The 26,663-nt window shown below is 40.4% G+C and overlaps 1 protein-coding gene and 1 pseudogene across 1 annotated transcript in view; one reads left to right on the top strand and one right to left on the bottom strand.

The window, feature by feature from the left end:
- Positions 1-26,663, top strand: part of LOC146380209 (rab effector MyRIP-like) — a 125,862-nt gene that overhangs the window by 83,927 nt on the left and 15,272 nt on the right. The window contains exons 4-5 of the mRNA XM_084939139.1: positions 14,437-14,573; positions 25,922-26,002. Coding sequence (XP_084795265.1) covers positions 14,437-14,573; positions 25,922-26,002 — 218 coding nt within the window. The remainder of the gene's footprint in view (positions 1-14,436; positions 14,574-25,921; positions 26,003-26,663) is intronic.
- LOC146380210 (E3 SUMO-protein ligase ZBED1-like) lies at positions 1,830-3,794 on the bottom strand (annotated as a pseudogene).

Here is a 26,663-nt window from a genome sequence, read left to right as displayed (position 1 = left end):
AAACTCTTTCGTGGCATGCATTTTTAATTTCTCTTTGTTATTTGGGCTGATTGGGACGTGATGAATGTTTTTCTGAGAAAAATGAGATCCACATATGAGGACATTCGTTTTAAATTTTGATAAAGCAGTGGCAGTATAATGTCTCCGTAAGTGGATAACAGGCCCTTGTAGAGCAAAATTTAGTATTTTGGACTAGACAACCCAAAATGTGATGTCCACATATGTGGACGCCAGGTCCTAGGAGGTTAAGAAACTCTTTTAATACTGTTACCCTGTTTTAATTTACCCAGATTTCTTTATGAAAAATATACAGAGAAATGAATGAAGAGACCAACTTGAAAACAATATGTTGACAAAAAAAGCAAAAGAGGGAATGAAGGGGGAATGGTGCAAAAGGCATAAAGAATATGATGATGATGATGATGATAACTCCTTTTCAGCTCATAGTAAAAGACAATGAGGGATTTCTCCTCTTCAGTTGGTGAGCCATTCCCCTCTCAACCCTCCCATCTATCTCAGTCACCACAAAATCAGCGATGGCGCAGAGAAAACACCATGCTGTAAATGGGAAAGGATGGATGAGTAAGAGAGAAGAGATAAATTAGTGTGTGTGTGTGTGTGTGTGTGTGTGTGTGTGTAGACTTGTTTTACTACATTTGTGGGGTCTGATAACCAGGAGCCCACTATACTTGTAGGATACAACAGCTTTTGGGGACCCCACATGTTTCAAATTGCAGGTAGACAGCCAAGGTTTGGTTTTAGAGTATTGGGCTAGGAAATGCAATGAAGGGTCACCATAAAGAGAAGTGTACAAGGATGTGTATGTGTGTGTGAGTGAGCGTGTATGCACACTGCATGCATTTCTGTGCCTAACATTAATGATTCATTGTCATCCGTCTCCCACGCCCTGTCTACCAGACTGAGTCTTATTAGCTCTGTGCCTGTTTATGTCTGTGTGAGTGCTCAAGATAATGTTATATTTATCTTTATAGTTACCTGAAAGTGTTCCAGTTAGCACAAACAGGTTAAACTGAGGTAATTAAGAAATATTAAGCACGACGATTATAAACTGTAAACAGTTCCTATTGTAGTGGGCTTGTTACAGTAATTACTTTAATGTCGTTTTCATCACAAGAATAATTAGCCTTCGTTTTTACGTCCTAAATTCCTTTTTTCGGTCCTGATGCAAATGAGGAGCTTCGACCTTCTAGCTGTAGCTCTGAAACATAAAACACATTTTTACATTTCTTATTCTCATGAGTGTCACTTTGACTTTCTGACTTTTTAGTTGCAAAAAAATTGATTGCTACATAGAAAGAGAGGTTAAAGACAACTGCTAACTTTTGTCACTAGCACGTGTGCATTACTTTCACAGTCTGGCTAAGCATGTCCAATATTCTTTAAAAAAAAATGCTAATATTCAGATTAGTGCTGTCAATAGATTAAAAAAAACGAACTAACTAATCTCACAATTTTCTGTTATTAATTGCGATTAATCGCAATTACTTGATTAATAGCCTGGCTCCAATTACATTTTTTTATTCTTTGTATTTTAAGATTGTGTTGCATAAATGTCTGTTACAATGAAGTAAATGCAGAATAAACACAAAGAATGTATGCTGAAATTCAAAGAGAATTTTAATAGTTTTCATCAATCTTTAACACAGTGAAAACTTACAAAAAACCTTTAAGGCCATCAACAGTGACCGAACCCAGGCCTACAGGTTAAAGTGAATATCATAACAATAAAGGGTGCACAAAACTCAGTATTTAAAACACAAAAAGACACGGCTGAAAACCCAGAATGTTGAACATTTTTCACGTCAAAGGAGCGATCTGGCTTAGTCCTTCTTTGCACTCAGCCAGTTACTGAGGCAGACTATTCTGTTTACATTGTCTGATGACAAAGAAGCACGCTTCTTTTGAATGATGTGACCTGAGAGTGAGAATAATCTCTCACAAGGCACTGTGGTTGCAGGGGTTGACAGGTACTTGCTTGCAATAGGTGCCAGCCTGGCATGTGCTCCTTCTCTCTTTAACCACCACTGTAGTGGACACTCTCCTATGTCAATTTTGGGCTCTGCTTTGTACAGATTCAGACAGCAGTCTATAGCATCTTCCTCTTCCTCTGTATCTGAATCAGGAGAACCCAGCAAGCAGATGGACATCTTGCTCTTCTTTGGTGAGGGTTCCTCTGTTGTCTGAGCAGATGGTTGGTGTGCATCCGTCTCTGACATCAGAAGGTCATGTACTGATGCCCACACCTCTCTTCTTTCATCTTTGGAAAGGCATTTAAGGTCTTTAAACCTGGGATCAAGGGCAGTAGCGATCTTCAGCCATGTGAGATTGCTGCTGTCCCTCCGCTGAGCTAGGTCTGTGGTTAAAAACCTTAAACCTCAAAACGTAGACTGGGTCATCATCTGAGGGCTCCATAATCCTGAACAAATGACACAAGGCTGGCAACACCATGGAACAGGAGACATACCGCTCTCCCCCCAGCAGTTCGGTAACATATCTGCAATAGAAAGATCAAGTCTGTATTTTTCTATTAATCACACAGAGACAAACATAAATACCACATATGAAAATACACAGAGAGGTGGAGGTGGAGAACATACTTGAAAACAAAGCTAGAACGCAAAGATAGACACACAATCATGAGAAACAAAATGATTTACCTGCCAGGTTCCAGTAGTTCCTCCAGCTTTTGCAGTCTGTCAAGCTCCTGGTCAGTCAACATGGTCACCTTGCTGTTTTGTTGAGTCAGGATGGTGGTCAGCCCAGATTTGTTTCTCTGGATCCGCTTGATCATCTCTAGGGTGGAGTTCCATCTTGTTGGAACATCCTCAACAAGCGGTTCTGTTTGATGTCCATGTGCAGCTTGCTGTGCCTTTAATTCCTGAGTGTTTGCTGGACTATGCTTAAAATGTCCAACAATCTTGCGACATTTGGCCAGAGCCCTTTCAAATGCGCTGTCATTAAGAGAAACTGTGACCGTTCTTTGCAGAATGTGGGCCATGCAGGGCATGTGTTCAAATGGAAGTAGTCTGGCGGCTGCAACCATGTTACGAGCACTGTCGGTGCCAAGCGTGGTTACCTTGTCCTTGATTTTCCATTCGTTTGCAACATTCAGAAAATGGTCAGCACACGCCTCAGCATAGTGTCTCTCTTCAGTTTTACTCACTGTTAGTGCAAACGATTGCATAGTCCAGTCGTTATCAATAAAATGCGCCATGACCCCCAAGTAATTATCGTTGTTCACCGAAGTCCAGTGGTCTCCGGTGAGAGCGACGTTCCTTACTTGCACAAGCTTGCTGCACTGCTGAGCCCTCTGGTCCCCATACAAAGTGTGCAGTCTCGACACAATGGTTCCTCTCGAGGGCAGATTGTAACACTCATCTCCTGATGCAGCGCGAATGACTTCTCTCAGTCCATCATCTTCTACTATGCTAAATGGTCGGCAGTTTTTAGCTATCCAAACAACCAAAGAATTGGTTAATTTTTCTCTCACATTTTTTGTTATTCGTCCACGAGCGCCATACTCCTGAAGCGTAGACTGGCGAGGTCCCGTAGAGGTGGATTCAGTTGGGTGTTTTGCTCTCAGGTGATACACCAGTGATGAACTGCTTCTGTGGTACTTGAATTCAGCTTTGCAAATTGTGCATCTTACTCTCGTTTTGTCCAACAAGCCATCAGGCAACTTCTTAAAGAGAAACTTTCCACCCAAAAGTCCGCCCTCGTCCATGCTTGCGTGTGTTAGCTAGTGTTAGCTAGATAGTAGCATGGTGTCACTTCTTCTTCTAATCATTTCTGTCAGGCCAAACGCCAGCATAGCACACTGTTGCCCCCTCCTCCAGAGGTGCTCATGAGTTTAAAGGTCTCAGATTACAGGAAATTAATAAAAAAAAAATCAGCGTTAAATTTTTTTAATGCGTTAAACATTTCGCGTTGATCTTAACAATTAACGCGATAATTTTGACAGCACTAATTCAGATAAATGTTGCTAGTTGATATCATTATGTTTTGGGGCAATAAACCACTAAACAATCCATGCTGTCCCTGTTCTGCTAACAACACCTCAGCAGTGGGACCATCCTCTGCCTCATTTCCTTTCTTTTCAGATTAAACATACATGTGTAATTTTTCATGAATGAGTTAAGTTAAGGGAAGCATTTCAAGAGAAACAAAGAGAGTCAGACATGCAGTGATACTGAAAACAAAACAGGCCGAACAAAAAAAAAAAACAGGAGGCTTCTGCTGTCCCAGTGATTTTTGTGTTTTGGGTGGTGGCGTGTGACTAACTTTATGGGAACTGTTTCCAGTATGAGGGCAGCCAGAGGCTCATTTGGTAAGCAGGCCCTTTGTTGGTTTCCTAATTGGTGGGAATGCAGTGAAATGGCCAGCTTTATCGTCTGGTTGGCTGAATTTTTTGAAATACATTTAAAAAGTGAAGAATGTGGCCCTAAGGTCACAGCTACACAGGAATCATTTCAATAGAAAAAAGCATGTATATTCAGACCCACACACACGGGGAGGGAAAAAAAACTCACTTGAGTGTAATAGGAGGTGGTTTATAACGTCTTCACCGGAGAAAAGAAATGGTTTCCTGTGGCAGTGCTATTCATAATATTCAGAAATGCCCTTGTGAGATAGAGACAGGCATGCGGGTCTACTGACCAGATTTGTGGGTTTGGCTTTTAAAGCCATGTGCCGCCTTTAGTGTCTATTTGCATATAGATTTCAGACTGGAAGCACTGCAGGGTATTTAGTCTTTAATGGGCATCAGTCTGCTCTAAAAACTTCTACAAATAATTACCGTTAATCTGATTTCTCTTCAGCTGCATGTGACCTCTGTGGTGTGTAGAACAATAAAGCTGTGCTTATGCTATAAATGACACTAGTGCATTAATGGGATGTGTCTTTCAAGCCAAGGACAAGCACTTCATCCGCACCAGAAATGCAACCCGAAACCTTTTTCATCTTTCTTTCATGCAAGCGGAAAGCGAGGTGAACTTTTCCATACAGACCGTTGCTTTAGTTGACCTGATTCAAAATGTCAGACTTTAATGTCTGGAGCTGTTCTGTAACCTTCTCTGAAACAATTTCCATACAATATGTTCCTCTTATGTGGGGGGAAAAAAAAAACCTCTTTCATGGTTTCCTGGCTTATCAAGCACACACACACATATAAATTCAAAGTCATCTTAAAAGGCCAACTGCAACTAAAGACATCTTCGCTTCCCCCAATTTTCCACTGAAGATCGATTCACGTGGATTATAGGATGGTGGTGTGCTTTCAAAAAGACTTCTAAAAATAGACCACGCAGAGCAAATGCCCCGTGTGCCTGGCATCCATGACGCCCATCGACGCAATGACCTTTCTTCTTAACATGACCATCGTTGCCTTAGTTTCCTATCCTGCTCTGCCCTCTCATTCCCCTCCGTTGCTCCTCTCTCCTGCCTCTGACTGGTGACAGTGTATCCTGATATCTGTCTGGTGTTGTCAGGCTCGGTCCTCCTGCTCTCTAACAGGCTGTTAAGAATGACACTTCGGTACATTGAGCTCTGGCAGCTTCAGCATTCAGGATTACCACTTTTTTTCCTGTTTGTCCTTGTGTCAAAGTAACTCGCAGAGAATGTCTGAGGTTTGAATCAGGTTAATGACCTCTATTCAGCTCACCCTTCTCTCATTTCCCACTGACTGATTTTTTTCTTTTTATACAGCGTACGTGCATAGCTGACATTATTATTCAGCTAAGTTTGCAATTACTGAGCATATACGGGGGTCAATAGGGAAAGGGCATGTCTGCAAGATAATTGTTGATCGAAACGTTTGCAATTAGGAGGACTGATCTTCTCATTACAGGATAATCTCAATAATAACTTCGCTACATTAAAGTATTTCTTCCACCTTTGATGCTGTAATATTGGGGATATAAAAAAACATATATTTCCTGTTTTTTTTTTTCTATTCAGTTATTGTGTAATCTCTAAAATCCTTTTTATTTGACTGCATTTTCATTTCCTTGCTGAGGTGTTTGATGACATTAAGAGGATAAAATCAGGGCTCCCACAGTGACCTAGGGAAAAAAAAAAAAACACAAGCGATGCCATCTTATTGAGGTTTATATATATATATATATATATATATATGTTTTTCCCTATGTTAATACTGTCCATATGTACATAGCGCTGCAGAACTGTACCCCCCCCCAGCATGTTTACACTGAGTAGGAGATGCTCTGTATCTCATTGTACAACTGTATAGTGACAATAAAGGCATTCTATTCTATTCTATTCTATTAATTACAACCACAAGCTTTGTAGTTCTCTCACACGACATTTAGCTAATTCATTTTGTTTACACGCTTTCGCCTCATTCAGCCTCTAATCATATTGACCGTCCATGATTTTTGGCTTCAGATAGCTGCTCAGATAAAGGCTGCAGGGAGCTGCAGTTTTCATTATCAACACAGAATAGCCAGATGGAGGAGGACTTGTGTGGTGGAAAGCGTAACTGCGGTCTATTCTGTGACAAAATTCCCCACATTGCTGGGCTGCTGCAGCGTGCTGCCTCTCCGCATGCTCCGCTTAAAATCCCATGTGGTGCTCTAGCTGTGCAGGAGGAGGACTCTGAGAGCAGATTATCTCCTTTTCCTATATGCTCTATACAGTCACGTCAAATAATATGTAAATGCGCCGCAGCTGGTGTTAAAAAACCTTCTTTGTAGCTTTCTCATGTCGCCAGATGGCCATGTAGCTTGTGTATGGAGTGGTTTAAAGTAAATATGTCTGACATCACTTTTAACAGACCTACATGTGCAGCTGAACAGCAACACACGACGACACATCTGGCCAGCTGTTACAGGAGCCAAATTGTGGTCAGTGCCCTTACTTAATTCTCAAATGCTCAATTACTCCACTGTGTACACGCCTTAATTTTGGTTCACTTTTTCTAATTTCTCCAAATGTTAATCATATTCTATTTCATACTGTATGACAAGCAGTAAAAGCATTACTGTCATGTGAAGGCTGTGTGCAGGCAGGAATGGTGGACCCAAAATGCAGACTCACGGAAACAAAACGTGAACTTAAAAGGGTAACAAAACTAGGACTACAAAATAAGCTTACAGACAGAACACACAGCAAAATGAGGGTAGATCACGACACCGACAAACTGAAACACAAGGCTTAAATACACAGAGGGCGCAATCAGGGAATGGGCAACAGGAGGGAAACACAGCTGGGGCAAATCAGGCCTAACGAGACAAAGGAAGCAAAGCCAGACGCATTTACATGAGACACAGACTTTCAAAATAAAACAGGAAACATAACACAGACTGAACTTACAGACACAGACTCACAGGCAGGCACTACAACAGAGGGAACAGAGACCTAACAATACCAGGCTGTTTTTCCCCATTAGTTCAAACTGTAAACACAGGAAGAGAGAGATTAATGAAGAGCCCAAATTGAGCTTATAGCTCCAGGTAAGTTTACTCCAGGTCATGAAGCATGGGTTAGTTTCTGGTTTTCATTTTTGCGTATTTGGATCAAGCTGCAACTTCAAAAAAAGAATTGTGACTTGCAAACATGCCAAAACTGCAGTCCATCCAGTAGAAAATTGCACTGTAGAAAAAAAAAAACTCAATGGAAAAACAAATGCTTCTGGTCAAGACTTTTCACTTTAAACTAAAGGGGGTGACCCACTGTAACATATCTTACAGGTCAAGAAAACAACCACACATCTAAAATCAACACAAACACTTTCTTAATTTATTCCTAAACCTTTGCAATTAAAAAACACAAATATCTACACTGTGTAGATATTTGGGGGCTCAACGTCGCCTGAGTTTCGTATGTTCTTGAGCAGCATATTTGAGCCTCTCTTTATTCAAATAAAGTATTCTTCAAGACGTGCCTGTGCTGTGACGATGTGTGAATGACAAGGTAGGTAATCCATGCCAAAATCGCACCATGAGGGGTGAATTTCAAGCTCCAATTGAAACTCAAACCCTCATGACTGATAAACTTTCGGTCTGTCCAAAAACTTCAAATGCTGTTATTACATTTATCTGCACAGTAGAGCAAATGCTGTTTGCAATACCCTGTATTCTACTAGTTATTAGATAATATATGGTTCTAAATAAGATATCTTACAGTTTTAACATTTCACAAACTAAACTTGTAAACATTCTGCATCAACCTCAAGGAGAATATTAAATGTCTCTCATGAGTAAACACTGATTGATCTAGGCGTCACTTCATTCAGAAGGAAATTAATTAAGCTCAGTGTCTAATCCTTCATCGATTAACTGATTTTTAAGAAAGCCATTTTGGCAGTGCATAAGTAGCATAGTAATTTCCATACTGTGCCCTGGTCTCTTTCAGCTGCCAGCACTGAAAGGTGAAGGTCTAAAGAGAGAGCTGAATGATAAAAAGTAGGATGGACACACATGAGGCAGAGAGATGGGGAGAGAGAAGGATGATAGCTTTAGGCCATGAAAGAAAGCTAGCAGAAAGAAGCAATGGAAGAGTAAATTTTCTGCCCATTGCTTAAAGCTGTCTGTGCTTACATTTGTATACTTTTTAAAGATACAGATAAGTGAAATGAATGTGCCAAAGCACCTTACTTTGAACCTGAAGCAACTGTCCAAGTTAAATCCTGTGTATATTTAAATACATGCAGCATGAAAATGCTCCGGTCATAGTGCCCTGTTCATTAAGTGACCTCCTGCTCTTCCTGTGATATATAGACTGTATCCTAGAAACAGATGCTCGGTGTTCTCTACAGACCCTGATCATATGGTCAGCGCTCTCGGACTTCTAAATGAGTAGCATGCAATGTGTTGTTTGGGTTGTTATTCTACCCGTATTTGAACATCATATCTGGCATTTTATATAATATATTTCCAGCTGAGGTGTGCTTTTAAATGAGCACATTATTTATTCCAGCAGGAACAGAAAGCATGCAAGAGAAAGGATGCAGAAATAATAATAAAAAGCCCACTCACTAAATTAGAAAAGGAGAAATGGTGCATGAAATAGAAATACGCCTCTTACCGCCTTATTAAATAATGTATTATTTTTATTTTCCTCTTCCTGCCTATCTAAATGTCAATCACAGAGGAACAGGCAGTTGATCAATATTCATGCTGCTTCCTGGAAAGGTTATGTACAGGACTACTGCTGTGTGAGCGCTGTTTTCCTGCCTCCTGCAAGCCACATGCTGTTTTAAATCGTACCGACAGGTTAGTACGGTTCTGCCCAGGTTTGCAGAAAATCTCATGGGCATTGCAGTTGACCCACGATCTTGTCCTATTCTGCCAATGCCTATATTTTAGTAGCATGTCTTTAGTGCTGTGATATAGTGAAACAGACAGCATTGCTATTAACACCAAGCTGAAAACGGTGCCAATTATTTTACAATGCATTGCATATATACAAAGTATAATGTAAAATAATCCGCATTTTTCTCAGCTTTGTGTCATAAAACCTGTGTGCATGACCGGCTATATTCCTTAAAACACAGATGAAAAGTACAGGGTCCTGAATACTTAAATAGATTTAGGTTTCAGTTTCTTCCTATCCTCAAACTATTATGATTCTTTCCAGTTCCATATATTATTAATTATTAATGTTCTTAATCTTTCACTTTAGTGAACGGTAATAAATACTGGCACTGCTGCCCCTCATTTCATTTACTTTAAAGCCACCCTCCCTCTAAGTCACCTTTCTTCTGATTGGCTGCCCCTAACAAAGAGAAGGTTTGAAAAGGAGGTGGGCCTGAGTGTCTGAGATGATATTCAAGACATCCCATATTACTGACATTATGTAAAGAGCATGAAGCAAACTGCTAAATGAAGACTATTCTTGCCAGTATATTTTGAAAAACCCTCACTTTATATTCACCATAAAAATAGATTTTTGTTACTGCTGTAAATCAGTGCTTATGTAGTTTGTATTATTAATAAACACACAAAGAAATTAAATCATGTATTAAATCATATGGTATATATTTCCCTCTTGTCCTGGTTTTATTTCCACAGTTTACAGTGTGCATGTTAAATCAATCTCTCATTCCCACTTCTCCCTCCTGGACAAATCTAATCTGCACAAGCACACAACTGTAGAAGCAGCAAAAGATGCAGATGAAACACATTCATTCTTGTTGGGACCGTTTTCTCCTGGTGCTCATATCATAAATTACAATTAAATTCTCTCCCTAATCAAGCTTTGATTCTTCACCATAGCTTGCAATATCCAAAAATGTCACTGAGCTAAATGTTGTATCTTGACAGCCTCTAGGGTTGCTGTTGGGGCCCTTGGGTGACCTAACATTCCTTTGGAGAGGGCACAAGTAATACACTGACAAATGTCAATCGAGGTCTGGGCTTCTATGCTTAGGCTGCTGCCTATGCAACTAGAGAAGGGAAAACTTAGTGTAGACTACTTCAAAATTTTATGAGGCAAAAAAATGAGTTATTGAGTTTGTGGAACGAAAACAGGATTGTACTGTATGGAATAAGTCATTGAGCTTTTGTCTCAGTTAGACCTCACAACCTGGGAGCTTTAACCTCCCCTGCATCAGGCACTTTGATCTAAACCTGGAGCTGAATACAATCTCATTTTTCATCTTTTCGTCTTACATTAACAAGATCAATCACGCCGCGTGTCTTCAGAAGGGAATGTGGTTTGTTTGATGTGCTGCAATAGTCAACCCCCACCTTCCCTTCTCCTTCCGTTGCCTCTACAGTGACTTCAACAGAAGCTGAACCAACTAATTAGAAGGCACAGAAAGTCAATTATGATAATAGTTTCCCTTTTCTGGGGGAGGTGGGAAGTCAGCAAATCCAGCTACTCTTATTGCACTTCTTTGACGTACTGTTATATATATTTTATTTAGGATTCATTTAGATGTGCAAATTGGTTTCTGAAGTACAGAGGGCAAACGGGGTAGAGAAGAAGGCCCTTTAAGAAATGAAGCGCTGGTTCCAAAGCTTCGGCAGGGAGTTGAGCAAAGTGATGATGACGGAAGGGTAAACCTAGCGTCAGGAGACCACAGGAATCCCTCTTATTCATGCAGCAGCTGAGCTTCAGGGAATCTCTTAGCCTCATTATTAAAGTGCGTATGAGTATTTGCAGAAGCTCACACAACAGTGGAGCTCTTGCTTGAAAGCCTCTGCTTATCCACTCTACTCTGCTCCCTTCTTCATCTTCTTTTTAGATCAGATCACTCCAGGGAAGCAATGTCATGCTTCATTCATCAAGACGCCTCTCCCTCTGTCCTTAATCCATCTGTCTTTTTTTTAAAGGGAGCGCTTGACTATAAAAAGTTTGTGTCACTGGTATGGAACGAAGCAGATGTCTAAGCTGGGGTTTGCATTTACTGGTCAGCTGTTTTTTGTGCCAGTGAGACTGGCAAACCAAGGAGTGAAGGCTCTGGGCCACTGTGAGGCTATATATATGTATATATAACATACAACCCCAATTCTAAATAAGTTAGGATGCTGTCTACAATGTAAACCAATAACTTATAAATCTCATGAAGCCACATTTAACCCCAACTCTCACAACAGACCATAGAAAACATATAAAATGTTTAAATTGAGAACATTTGAAATTTCAAGAAAAATCTAATTTTGAATTTGATGGCAACTACACGTAAGACCGGGCAAGTTTAGCACTGCGTAGCATTCAGAATCTTGCACACAGAGATTTGCTATAGATGATGAGATATTCTTTGCTATTTCACATTGTGAGACAAATGCTGTTTTTTCCAGAGTAGTGAACCCATTTTTATTTCAGACAGTCTTTGCCTCAGATGCACTTTTTTATATCCAATCATGTTCTCAAAAGGTTGATTCTGCTCATCTGGACGTAGCGTTTTCAGTGGGAGAAATGTTTCTCGCTACGTCCAGATGAACAGAATCAACCTTTGGAGATTTGCTTACCTGGATGATTGAGAATGCATCAAGACATCCAGTTATGTTGCTGACCTGTTGCCGAATTAATTGAATTAGTTGCAAAATGTTCCTCCAGCTGTTTTCTTTTTAGTACCACTTACTTAACCTACTTCCAGACATTTTTGAGATGTGTTGCTCATATAAAATTTTAAATTAGCACTTTTTTTTAATGAAATAGTAACATTTATGAGTTTAAACATTTAATATGACATCAGCACTGGATCCTTTGGGTCTCAGTCCATGGATGGGATTTTCATAGACTTATTGCAGTGCTTAGTTGGATTAAAGTCTGGGCCAAAGATTTGGACTCTTTGAATGGATCAACAATGCAACAAAGTGTTGCCAAGGAGTTCTATTGTTATTGTTGTTGGTCTGCAACAAAGTTTATGTGGATTTTATGTGTCCAAGTAATATCCATGATTGACAGCATCAACGTTCTCCCAGAGAATAATTTCACTCTGAGTTGATCAGTGTTAGTCTTATTGGTCTGGTGTCAATATCCTTGGTGCACTTTCGGTATGCCTTTTTGAAGATGTTTTAAAAGGGGACAGATTTTTTTTAAAGAAAGCCAGAGGCAGCATACTCTAATTAACCACAAATTTAACTGACTATGGTGGAAACTATTAGTATGTTAAACAGTCATAATTTCAGGAAAAAAAACTCACATTTCCAGGTAGTACTGTGGCTTTTAAGAAAGTAGGGCATAGCAGTAGTGACAAATTCCAAATGGCCATGGGGTTTAGCAGACAGTCAGTGATACTTATTTTCATTGTGCTCTATACATAGATGCTACTCAGGCATACAACTTCATTTCACCATTGCTTTGCAGCACTTTCATTTCCTGCAGTATTTCCTTCACTTTAAAGATTGCCCCCAATGCACCAGCTCATTTCAGAAATGGACCCTATTTGTAGTTCTCCCTCATATGACGCCAGCTCATAACTGCGTTGCACTCGCAGATTCATGTCTGTACCGCCTTCCCCGAGCCCATATGGAGATGAAAAAGAGCCAGGCCTTTTTACTTGAGCTCAGTAGCCACCATTAAATTGACTGGGTTGACCCCGTGGCATGAAATTAAGGAGCTGAGGCCCATTGAGCAGCCCAGCTGATAGAGGCAGAGGATAATAAATCCAGCGGAGGGAGGTTAAAAAGGAGGGAGGAGGGGATGGATGTGGCAGACCATGTAGCCTCAGGGACACACCACATCCCTTTATTAGAATAGCTATTTTCACCCTCCCTTTTCCCAACCAGTCCACTCATTGAGCAGAAGCACCAACATGCGCGCGCATTAAAAAACTCTGTTATGTCTGTTTGAGCTCTCTCACTTTGCTCTTTCATAATATGGGAAATAGAGCCAATGATATGTGCAGCATGGTGTCATATTTGCACAGAGAACTGTGTGCCCGCAGCCCCGGCTCTCAGACCTGAAGCCTGTTCATTCATATTAAAGATAAAAAAGCAGACTATTGAACTTTTGTTGGGGGATATTCTCCACTGCTGATTTGGTGTTGTCAAAGCATAATTAATCAATTATTATGTACCACAGGCTTTTAATGTATCTGTTTTTTTGTGCACAAAATGTTGTAACACACACACACAAATGACAAATGACAAATTACAAAAGAAATGTTCATCATTTATGATGATTTGTTTTGTGAAGACTGTTCCAAAGGCAGAAACATACAAACCCTAACTGTGTACTATGATGTATACAGTGCGTTTATGTGGCTTTCTTTGCTTGAACAGTGAATATGTCTTTGCTTGTCCTCCCATGTGAGTGACAGTGGCATGGAAAAGCACGAGGAGAGCAGGAGGGACTGCAAGATAAACCACAAAGTTGGCAGAGTTTCATGCAATCCAATGCAACGCTGGCGCAAAGGGAGCGCGTTTTCTGAGGGATTTTCATAACCCTCGCCGTTATGAATTACTGCTTATGTAATCATCTGCTCTCTGCTAAGGTCTGCCTGGCTGCCCTTCAAGCATCCACACTGGTCCGTGCATCAAGAAATAAGAAAAGGGCTGAAAAATGATGTGACGACAGATCTGAAAACCGCAAGCATCCACTGCTGTCAAACACACAAGACGCTGCTAAGATGCTGCATAACAGTGCTGCTCAAACGGTTTTGTAGCTTCTATACAGCCTACACATAACGAGAGGAAGAAGCCCTTGAAAAGCCAATTTGCTTTAAATTAAAACACATGAAAAGTCCACAAAAACAGAGATCCACAGTCCTGTGTGCGTCACTCTTTAGTGGGTAATACATCCATTCATTTCTTAATTGATCTATAAGGTCTGGTTGCCTGCCTATCTCTGTAATTATTAGAAGATACTCATCTTATGCAGATTTAATTGTTTTGGCTTAAGCTCAAAGTTATAATCCTGCTGTGATTATAGTGAAATTTAACCCTACCACTTTTATTGCCATCTGTTCATTTTGACTCAATGTCGTGTTTCCTTTCGCTTGTACAGGATTTTGAAGACGCAGTCGCTCGAATGGTATTACAATAATGTGAAGAGTCGCTTCAAGAGGTTCGGCAGCGCCAAGGTTTTGAAGACTCTGTACAGAAAGCACATCATCGAGAGAGGAACGTTCTCTGATCTCCCAGGTAAGTACATTCCTGCATATTATGATGATTTTTTTTATTGCCATATATCTTTTTTAACCCTGTGATTATTCCCTTCGGCATTATTTTGATTTCAGATACAATCTTTCTTTGGCAGCGTCTGCATCTCGCTGTGATTAAAGCAGTTTGCTGGAAAGATGATCAAAAAAATTGAGATTCTTGGTTTTGGCCAGACATTAAGAGTAAACGCAGCCAAGCTCACTTGATTGCTCATTAGTCCGCGTTGTTAAATGGTCACTCGCTTTGTTTCACGCGTTTTTGCCGTCTCGTGTAATGAGTTGCCTAATTGTTTTGTCATCGGTAACAAAGGTTTTGTCACACACATGCACGTCTTCAGCTCAAGCGAAACTCGCCGCTGCGCATCCTTTGACTCTTCTTTTGTTGTTTTGAGAAATCTAGTCTCTCAAATGACTCTCTTGGTTTTGTTGAAAATACTTCTGCACCTATGAACTGGCCTTTCGTGCAAGTGGGTGAGTCACTGCTGCTGCTGGTGCTCACGAGTGTTGGAGTTGGTAATGGTCATGGTTAAGCTACCCTCCGGAAAAGTCCTGCCACTTAATCTCAGGCTCAGGTCACTTTGCTTCTTGTATATACCAACAGATTTTTATTTTTTTTCTCCCAGCCTTCCTCTGCTTCATGTAACATTGTTTTGACCAGGCTGCACCATGATCGGGCTGCACCCTGTGGCTGACAACAAGGCATTATTTCATATCCTGGTACATGGGATTAAATGGAGGAAAAGAACACAGAGGGGATAAATCAGGTCAGAGTTGAGGCACGATTAGATGAGCTGAGATGTTTAGGGAATACATCAAGTTTTTTTTGTCTGGAATTTCTAAAGTGATTTGAGAGGCACAATGAATATAACAGCCAGAAGGAATTATATCTGCAACTATGTAACGCACACAGTAGAGGACTTTAGCTATAGTACTACAGCCTGCAATGCAACTTACATTAATTATCACTGGCGTTATTGTTGTTTCCTTTTAATGGGATTGGCCAAATTCTGCATGACAAAGATCTAAAAGTATGATGTCCAGAGCAATGAATACATGTCTGATGTCTATATGTCTAATAACATGGTGACAATTCAGTTTAGCAACTATATGGTGTTATTAAAAGCAATAAAATGCTGGTTTTTAAAGCTTGATCGCACAGCTTTGATGGGACTGTTTTGTTTTTACATCTACACTCTGCGCATCAATCTTATTCTTAAAAAAAACAAAACTAAGTATGCAGTTACTCAATGGCTTCCACGCATTTTTGACATTTTGCAGTTCATTTCTATCATTTTCACAGTAGGGTGTCCTTCTGGGAGAAGTACAAAGCTTTCATGGTTTTTATTTTTTTGGTTGGTGTGACTGTAGCTTTTATTTTGGTATGTGAGTGGACAAAATGATCATCCTTGTAAACCTCTAGTTGTTTGATTTCCTCTCCACTTCTCTCCCCTGTAATCATCGATCCTCCTCCCCATTCTGCTTGCACTGGGTCCTCTCCTCTCCTCCATCTGGGGAGGAGGAGGAGGGATTATGTGACTCTGCTCATGGTCTTCCAGCTTGCCTGAACCAACCAGTAGATTACACAGCTTCCAATTCTCAAATACCCACTCACACCCACTCCCAGTAACTGGCTAACGGACTGCCCATATGATATGGATATGCTGTGACGTGTGCAGGCCGTTCAGGTTCTGCGTGTGTGTCTGGATATTAGTGGCTTGTACAGGAGAGCTGTGGATGTCCTCACTGTCAGAGGTTGTATTTCATTTTTGTGTTTGCATTAAATATATTATCATTCATCCTGCATCCACCCCCCTTTGTGTTCTGTCAAACTAACTAAAAATGATCAAAAGACAGAGCTAAAGCTGAGAAAAGTAAGGGCTTTGACTTTAAGAAAATTGCTCCTAAAACCTCCTTTTTGGCTGCTAATAATTAAATATGTCAAGTGTTTTGACAAGTTTATAAGGGAAACAGATTAACACGATTTACATCAGAACTGCTGAGCTTCAACTTCAACAGAATAATAAGATCAGCAAGTAAATCAGCAATAGATTGCGGTGGGTGGTGGTGGGGGGATCAATTATAAAGATGTTGCTCATTAACAAGCCGATGTTGCACCATCTCATTTGGTCTGTTTTGCTTCGAGAAAAATAAGTTTTTGTTATGTAGCCCAGAAACTCCACCAGAATGTTAATAATCTCTTTTCTTCATGCATACAGAAAAGCGGCTTCATAAACCATCCCCGGCTATATGTGAAATATAATCTGCTTTCATAGAAAAGAATGTTAAATATTTCATCACCAAGGGGCCACTGAAAGTGAAATCAGTTCCACACGAGTGTGAAATGTCAGCTGCCATGACGGCCGGTGGGAGTGATGTGACTGTTCTACATCTATCGTGTTTCCAAAGAGAGAGTGCGACCTTCTCTTTGAGGACAAAGAGAAGGTCACGCAAGGAACAGAACATGCTCTTTGTGCTTTCACGTCCATGTTTTCCTGTTGAAGGCAGCGATGCTCCTTTGTGGGAATAGTCTGTGTGTGCACGGAAGGATACGAGTGCTGCTCTGCGTGATCAATGTGGCGCCTGGGGACTTTTTCGCATTAAGAATGGATGAAGTGTTGGTGACCACGTTCTCTGAAGACGAGCAAATCGCATATCAGTGACGACAGATAGAAGACTTTAAGGGAATCATCCATCCGTCTATTCTCTTTGCTTTTCTCAGAACTGATCCAAGTGTCTGATTAAGTAGATCAGCAGATGCAAAGCACTAATCTGGATGTGTGTTAAATTAGTAATTAATGCCTTTGATGGGGAATATAGCATCAAATTAAAAGAAATGTGTGCAGCGGTTGTTTTTAATTGTGCATTAGTCTCTCTTAAACATTTTAGTATTAAACTCTTAGCCTGCAGCGAATAAGAGCCTACATGTCAACAAACTGAAGCTATTAGACGTGACAGAAAACAGCAGAGATATGGTATAGTGTCATGGCAAGAGGCTAGAGGGGAAAGCACTTCTTTCTCTTATGCACACAGAGCACATGACAGAGTATGAATCCATTTAAATTTTAATACTGATATGAAATATCAAGAATCAGTTCCAAGCTGGCATCAACGCAGGAGTACAAAACTGCTGACGCCAAGGTTGGAAACAGTAACAACAGTGTGGGAGAGGGCCCACAGATTCTGTCTTCGGTCATTTTCTTCCCACTGAAATGACCTGAACTGCGGTGCTACGTAATCATTGATTCTCAAACCTGTCGAAACAACACTGGCCACTTCCATGATGGGATAAGAGGATTCCTGTGTTCTGGATCTATCTGGCTGGGGCCTTTCTGTCTGCACGGGCACCTTCATCAATTCAGTTAAGTTCAATTCAGTTTTATTTATGTAGTACCAGCAGGAATAGCCACTTCAAGGTGCTTGATATTGTAAGGTAAAAACCCTACAGTAATACAGAGAAAACGCCAACATTTAAACAATGCCCTTTGAGCAATCACTTGGCAGTGACAGTGGGAAGGAAAAACTCTGAAGAAATCTCCGATAGGCTCAGGGAGGGGCCTTTCGGATGGTCTGCTGTAACTGGTTGGTGGTGATGTGAGGACGTCAGGACAAAAGACACACTGCAGAAGACAGCCAAAGATGAATAATAAGTAAAGATTAAATGGAGAGTAGTGTGTGAAGAGCAAATGACCATCATCAGTCCCTGACATCATTGTCCAGCGGCACAACCCTGATGTGATGACTGAGCTTTACGTGCTGGTAATCAACTTTTTTATAGCTGGAGCACGGCTAGGTGGTTATACATAATACAGGTGTCTGTCATCTAAATTGTGGCATCTTGCTAGTACCTTGTCAAACATAGTTATTCAAACTTCTAAATTAGTTTAGTTTAAGCCACTTGTCTGCTTTGGAGCTTAGGAAATTAAAATGCTTGTATCTGATGATGTCAGTAGGTTGTTCTTCCTGTTGAGTTGCCGTTGAGCAGTCGAAGAGGTGTGCTTAAAAAAAGTGGCTGCCTACTTTAAATAAATATTGTTCCATGTTCATGTCTTTTGCAAAAGCTGTGCTTCTTTCTAAAATCTATTTCTGTTCCACTGTGGTAAACTGGTTTAAGTGCAGTAGCCAATGTTGGATATTGGCCATTGGCAATTTTTTTTTTTATAACAGATTAGCTTTGGATTAAATATCTCCATCACAATGTAATGTTTATAGATATCTCCCTGCCTCTCCAGTCTCATTTTATGGTATAACATCATAAAATTCGCCATGAAACGCAGCGCGGTGAGTTGGTTATAAAAGATCAAGAGCAGGAATGGTGAATTTTTTTTCTGACACTTAAATCTCATTCATTTCAAATGGAGGATTACTGATGTCCTACTTTTCTCCTGCCTTTTGTGTTTGCTGTCACATCCCTTCAATTGCTCGGGAGGCTTACCTATCGAGGAAGGTGACAGTGACTTGAGAAATCCTCCGGCATCGTATCACCTTCAGTTCTCAGTAGTGAGAAAGTTGAGGGAGAGAGGAGCAGGCGTGTGAGTAAACCTGATGTAACTTCAGGTTTGATGTGTAGCTGCAAACATTTGTGCAAATCTTTCTCTTAGGAGTCTCTTTTCTTTTCTTTTCTTTTTCTCATTCTTTGGAATGTGATGCATATTGTAAAACTGGATTCACGCAATTCACATGTGGTGATAAAAAGCTTCAGCGCAGCTACAATAATACAGAATGTGTTTCCATGCAAACAGCAGATTGCTTTCAAATACAATGCTTTACATTGGCTCAGCTTTTATTTTATGTGCTCATGAGGCAACTTCTTTTAAATGCTGCTGAACGAGGTCTGGTCTGATCCATTTCTGTCCACTGACTGATTAGAGTCTCAACCTTCAGCACTGAACTGCTATGCAGTAGGTTACATGTAGCTTATCTAGTGAGTCACAGACAGGACAATGTGAACAGTGACCTTGAGTCTGTCTTCGTGCTGTTCTGCTAAAATAGTGCAGAAGAAGAGAAATGTAGTAACAAAACCCAAGGATCTCCTGGATCATTTTTATATATATATTTTTTTATTTTTAAGAGATTTGTCCTCATTTGAGACCTTCTTTTGCACCTTTTATGATAAAGCTATTCCACCAGACAGTCATGGAAATCATTTATTGGCATGTGTGGGATCTTTTCTTTTGATTGGCTTGGCTCTTTGAGCTGAAAGCTTGGTGACTCTTAGTACAGTGCTCTGTATGTGTGCAAAGATGAGGGCAAAATGTTAACCGGGAGCCTAGAGCTACTGACGTTTAAAGCAAACAACTACAAGGCTTGGACTTTTAGTGGTGTCAACAAGTCAACTGCATCTGCTGGCATTCATTTAGATACAGTATGTGTGTGTGTTGATGCACTGAAAGGTCTGATCTTTAGCCCCTGGATTTAATACCACCTTGTATTATTTCTAGTAGTTTTTCTACATCCCACTCCTCTTTTCAACTACTCCTATACTAATGTCTAACCTCTTAAGATTTTCTGCCATAATGTTTGTTTTTATCTTTTTCTTTCATGCAGTGCTTTGTGTGGGATTAATGTTTTCTTCTTCTCCCAAATGAGCATTTTCGCTGACTCGGGGCTGCATTCTTGAGTCATTAAACAGCATTGTTCGTGACCTGTTTCCTGCATTAGAAAGATTAGTCCAATCGGCTGCTTGCTTCAAGTCATCAAGTCAGTCCTTTTAAGTAATTACGGTCTGCAGGTGGCTTTGGTTGCTTTTCAGAAGTGGAAAAAAAAAAAATTTGAAAGCTGCAGTTAATTAGTGGAAACATTTTTCTCCTTCATTTTACTGCTCGCCGCCATCATTTGAACTTTAAAGGCCGTGTTTGCCCCGATACTAATTAATTTCTCATCACGCATGAACCCACACGCTTCCAGGTGCTAGAAGCCCCACCTGGATGAAGTTATTTCATCAAACACCCTGCATCGTGTGTCTTACATTTCATGATAGATTTAAATGACTTTGACATAATCTCAAATAAGGATAAATAAAATGCCAAATTCTCACAGATAAATAAACGTTACTTTTCTTCACTACCTAGGCTTTCATGATGTGAACAGACACTCTGTCAGTTAAGCTATTGTTCTGAGGACTTTGTTTATGAGACTGTATATGCTGCCAGATGCTGCATAGTAATTGAAAGGAAACGGCCTAGACTCTCCTCCTCCTGCTGCCGCTGCTGCTGGCACTTCAAGAATGCTCTAAGTGGAGCTTTATTGGCTCATTTATTCATGCACCCTCACTCTCTTTTGTTTCCTCTGTCTTTCCACATAGTCTGTTTTATGACACTCTATTTATTTCAATCAACATAACCCAAATTGTTTATGAGAGCATGCAGTTCCGCTTGCTTTTGTAATCAATATTTTTATTCCAACACAGCAGAGAATTTGGATTTCTGCAGCACGCAGTGGCCTACTAAACCATATTCAATATCCGTACACGGTTTTTATTCTTGTAAGACAATCGTCTTGATGTATTCTCAATCATCCAGGAAAGTAAATCTCCAAAAGTTGATTCTGTTCATCTGGACGTAGCATTTTCCCACAAAACGCTACGTCCAATCAATCCAATCAGAATCAACTTTTGGAGACTTGTAAGACAATGCATGAACTAGATTAAGTTCTTCATCTAATTGTAATGCCTTAAAATTTAATAAAATCTGACTCTACACTGCTTCTGTCTTATATATGGAGCATTAAAGAGGTTGGAGATTGAAGCACTCTAGAAGGACAAGGAGGTTCTTGAGCAATATGCTAGCTACATCCATCAGCTTGTTAAGGTTGTAGGCATAGACGTCCTGTGGGCGAAATCCAGAAATCAGTGTGTTCACAGTGGCGTATGCCTTAGCAAATATATTATTTACTATTTTTGCAATCTTACTTTAGTGCGTTTGCTCATAAATCAGTCATAAATCGCTATCAGCGTTGTAGCACGGTAACATTTTCAGTCAGCAGTCTCCGGGGGCGACATGCTTTGCATATTTAAACGTCATCAGCAGGGTCGCCAACTCACACTGTTCACATGGGACACTTGCTGTGAGCCTCTGGCTTATTCTCACACTGCCATTGACAACACTCAGCAAATGTTGCCTCATTTGGTTGTATTAATTCAGCCTTTGGAGCTGAAGATATGTATGATGCACACTGCAGCCTCTCAGACAGTGTTTCTGTGTGGACTCTGTATCCTCCTTCATGTGTCAACATGTGTTTCCACAAACACACCAAAGCTATTAATTATACAGGAAACTGCTCTCAACTGGTCAGTTAGAAAAGTCAATAACGATGCTAGTTCTGTCTGTGCAGCTGTAATTTGAAGCGCCTGTGTAGTTAACTTAAACATACTGTGGAGTTAAACTACTGCATACTAGCCTATGTAGTGTATTGTATTTATCCATTATACACTATATGGACAAAAGCATTGGAACACACCTCTTAATCTTTGTATTTCAGTCCCTAGCTGTTTAGTGTGCCTTCACAAACATGTATAACAAGAATTAGCAGAATGTAGCAGCCTGGATGCAGGACTCAGCAGAAAGAGGTGAACTTAACTTTGTTGCTGGCAAAAGACCATGAAAACAAGAAACTATCATTTTAATTTATAACTATAATAGGGCGATGTAGGAACTGACTGACAGACTGACAACAAGCTGAACTGACTGACAGACTGAACATCACAAACACAAGACAAGGGAGTATCAAAATAAAACAGGAAGTAACACACACATACTGAGAACCAGACTATGACACGCGCACTTGCCAAAACAGGGATATTGACAGCCAGAGAGACATGGGAACACGAATGGGGAGACAGGAAAGGATCACAAAAGGAAAATGAACTAGAATGTAGACAGGCTACAAACAGAGGATATAATACATGACCAAGGAATTCTACTACGACAGTAAGGAACCAAATTCAAAGAAAAAACCTTCCGGTCTAAAAGTCAGATAACATAATAACCAATACAGAAACATATAGACAGATATGAGGTACAAAACAAATATACAGACATACTGTATGATCATTATAGTGTGATGATGATGATGATGATAATAGTGCATCTGACTCCTAATCTGCATCACTTTTGTTTTTGGTATTGTGCTCTCCAGTTCAGCTAAATTGGGTGAAAAATTTTGCACTTCTTCCATATGGAAAGGTTACTTGGGGAAATACCTTACACCACATGACTCATTTTTCAGCAGTGCCCACACCTGCTTATTCATACTTATTATGCAGGTATGTAGAGATTTGTGAATGAGCGAACAAAAGCAGTGATTTCAGACGTGGCTTATATTTTAGTGTCTCATAGCACAAAATGAGAATAAAACACCTCCAAGGATTTAAAAAGGATTTTTAGTGACAAATGTGCATCGTTGTTTTTCATTATGTCAGCACATTGATTTACATCCATTTCCTGGAGATTTACTCCAACCCTAAAAATAACTACTAGTAAAGCTAACCTTAGCCTAAATCTCAGCTTTCCCCAAACATTTAAACAACCTTCAAATATAACGATTTTCAGTATGGGGTGGATTTGTCCCCTTAAGGAAACGTAATGATGGATATCAGTGTCATTCTGAGCAAACTAATGACTCTGTTGTGTCCTATTACCCAGTAGCCACAAAGCTGCTTTGGACATGTGACTCATTGATGAGCAGAAGAATGGAAAATAAAACAATGGTGTGGTAAACCCTCTTTGGCAGTCACTGTCATTATACAAATGCTGCAAAGCTTAGTGATATGAATAATTTCACAACATCTAATTATTTTTGGCATCAAAAATATCAGAAGCAATGATGTTCTTTATTTAAAACGGACATGCAGGTATATATTTTATTTAGAAATTGTCCAGCTAATTGTGCCTTTCATTTTAAATTTTTTGTTTTGTTTTCACGGCTGTTTTCGACCTAATTCCAAGCCGCAGCAGGCGACTCTTTCCGTGAAATGAGCTTTGAAAAATTAATGTAGGTTAAAAATCAAGCATTCACTACCCAGCCAATCACCGTTTGCTGAAAACATTACCAACTTTGCTGGTGAGCAGAGTAGAGCATTACAAATGGAGTAAGACAGATATATTGTTCAACGGTCGGTGAGGGGAATGTTAAATAAGCAACTGTTTGCCAACACATTTGCCGTATTCACTTTATTATGCGATAAGTCAATTTTGTGTTTGCAGCTCGTCGCGAGCGGAGGCACTTTTTGTTAAATTTGTAAAGTGCTCGTCGGTGATGAATATACGCTGAATAAACGACAGCGTGCTCCAGGCTGCTTCCATTAAGGTTAAGAAAGATTTTCATCCTCTGTGTCGACATGCAGTTCCACCCACTTTCCTACCAGTCAGTGTGTGTCTGTGTGATTCTTGTGAGGCGTGTCACTTTCTGTGACAGCGGTCTTTTCTGTGTCTACATTGTCCTGAGCAGCTGCAGGTAATTTCCCCCACCTATTGTCCCCTTCCACACTGTCAGAAACTATAATTCAGCTCTAACCAAGCGAGAACAGTACCACTCTGTTGGACTCCGTGTGAGTCAAGGTGAGACAACTTTGGAAGAGGAAAGGAGGTGTGGAGCGTGTAATAGTTTGGGGACTTGTTATACCTTACTGCAACTGGGAGAACTGGGCTTACAGGTGGACATGCACGAGGCAGCGCAAAATCTATTGCAACTCCTCAAAGTAGAGTGAGGCAAACGCGACTTTAAAGCCGTGCGTAGAGGCACGTTCAACATTGTTTTTTCTGGGGGTCAGAAAGAAGTAATATAGCAGTTTAGAGGCTTTCGGACTCTGCACTATAATGTTGCAGAGCTTTGACAAACAGTAGTTCATCTTGCAGTAGAGTTGGACTAGTACAGCACGGCTGACAGCTGGCTCTGTTACTGCTGCTCTCATGGGGGAATGGAGAAAATGCTGTTTCTGTAATTTTGATGGATTTGTTTTTTTTGTTTACTTGGCTTCCTTTTTTCATCCGTGGGACCCATTAAACCCGGGCTGAAAGCCTTTTATAAGATGTATTGCTGCTCCTTGCAAAATGTACATATTCAGGGGAGATATCCACCTTTCATCCAATAGAAACACTGGAGTGTGAAAGAGTGATGGCTCTGTAACGGTTTGCCTGTTTTCTTGGCAGTGTTGCAGTTAGCTGTGGCAGAGATCAGTAGCAGACTTGCACCAAACCATCGGGCACATTCTGCTGCTTCTGTGTATTTAGTCAGTGACAGCAGCCCGTCCAACAGGAGCAGCATCGGGGCTAGATTAACGGCAGAAGCTATAGGAGACGGGCCAAGAGTGGGAATCATGGAATTTAGTCTTGCTTGTGGGTTTTGTTAGCAGCAGGGGCTGAAATGTTGGGACAAAGCCTAGGCTTTGAGTAGAAGTTTGGTTTTTGTTTTGGCTCCGGGTGCTAAGTGGAAACAAGCTGAAGTGAAAACCAAAGATGGAAAAAGAGCAAGGATTCATGTTTGAGAAGGACTTATATCAGAGGCTAAGTTGGAAATTCACCCAGAGAGCTCTCTGGTGTCATCTGACAGTTTGTCTTCTTAAAATCTGCATGTCCACGTGCTCCCTTTTCATTTTTTTTAACAGCTAGATTGATGTGAAAGGCCACAATAAATGGGAACCACAGGGGAGATATCTAACAGGAGTTAATGGGCCACTAAGGGAATATTTGGTTTTGAAGGCGGGCACATGGTAACTACTACTCCTTCTCTGGGGTTTCACAGCTCTTTAAGTAGACCTGTCAAAATTTCCATCTTGAGTTACAGGAACATCCCTTTTGCTGTAACGCTAGATTTCATGAATTTGCTCAAAAAAGATAACTGCACAAATATAGCACAGACTCACAAGAGATTTGGCTTGAATTAGACACAAAACACACACAGGAAAAACAACACACCACTGCACTGTGATGCTTAAGAGAAAGTGTCCTTGGTGAGCAAAAACATGTCATTTGTTTGAAAGGCAAAGGGAATTATCAGATGAATTGTCATTTTCTTTCAACTGTCATCTTATTTTTGTTTATTTCTTTTTCTTTTAAACATCACAATTGGGAAATGGCGCCGAGTCGAAGAAGCGAAACAATACAAATTGACAAGATGACAAAAGTGCAGTTGGGAATCCAGTTGACAAGAGTAGAAAAAGAGGTCTTGGTGACATTGGCAGTGTAACCTACTTTTAACGTGGTGACAGACCAAAAAAAAAAGCATGCGGCGATTATATTTTCTGGAATGATACACGCAGGATATTTGAAGTTCTGTGACAGGCTGTGTTTGAAAGCTTTTATCTGAAGACTTCATTTCACGGCCTCTGTGTTTCAGAAAGCAGTGTTCACGAGGGAAGCAACGACAACGATGGCAGCGTCTGCGGCAGTGACTCCGCCTTCTACAAGCAGAGCGAAGGTGAGGGATGCGGTGATGGAAGGGTGGCGTTTTGTGGCACTGCAGATGGGTAATTCCAGCCACAGATAGAATCAGCATGCTTGTGCTTTTCTATATCTCCTGGATGCAAATGCAAATAAACCTCCTTACATGCAAAAGTGCACATAAATAAAATCCCCGCCCTGTGCTCACCACAGACAGCAGATTTTCTTGTGGTTGCTTATTATATTTACACGTACGCTTTCATAAATGGATAAATATGCTAACAAGATATGCGACTGACAATAAACAAACACAATTTTGTTTGTTTACTGGTAATTATCTGCTGTGTGCAGTGATCAAGATCTGCCACTTAGATAATGTCAGCTTCTAAAAGGCCCACGCAGAAAAAAAATACCATATGCTTAATGTGTGTATGTGTGTATTTGTGTTTATAGGTGTGTCAGAAATGCCAACAAAACTGCGCTCTTTTATGATGATTTAAAGCAAGGGTAAAATAATCGTACTATGAGTCAAATTGAGGGTCGTTGTACACATTAAATAAAATTGTTTGAAAGGAGTGCCTGCTTGGTGCTGATGTTGCATCCTAGCAACATCAGCACTAAGCAGGCACTAAATAGGAGCTAGAAGGAGAAAGAGCGTATTTCTCCCATATTACCTTGCCTTCGATGGATCTCTGTTA

Source organism: Perissodus microlepis, chromosome 9 (genome assembly GCF_051167445.1).
Source record: "Perissodus microlepis isolate ML-2025 ecotype Zambia chromosome 9, ASM5116744v1, whole genome shotgun sequence".
NCBI classification, from domain to species: Eukaryota; Metazoa; Chordata; class Actinopteri; order Cichliformes; family Cichlidae; genus Perissodus; species Perissodus microlepis.
The sequence above is the reverse complement of the archived record's forward strand: the minus strand, read 5'-3'. Positions and strand labels throughout refer to the sequence as shown.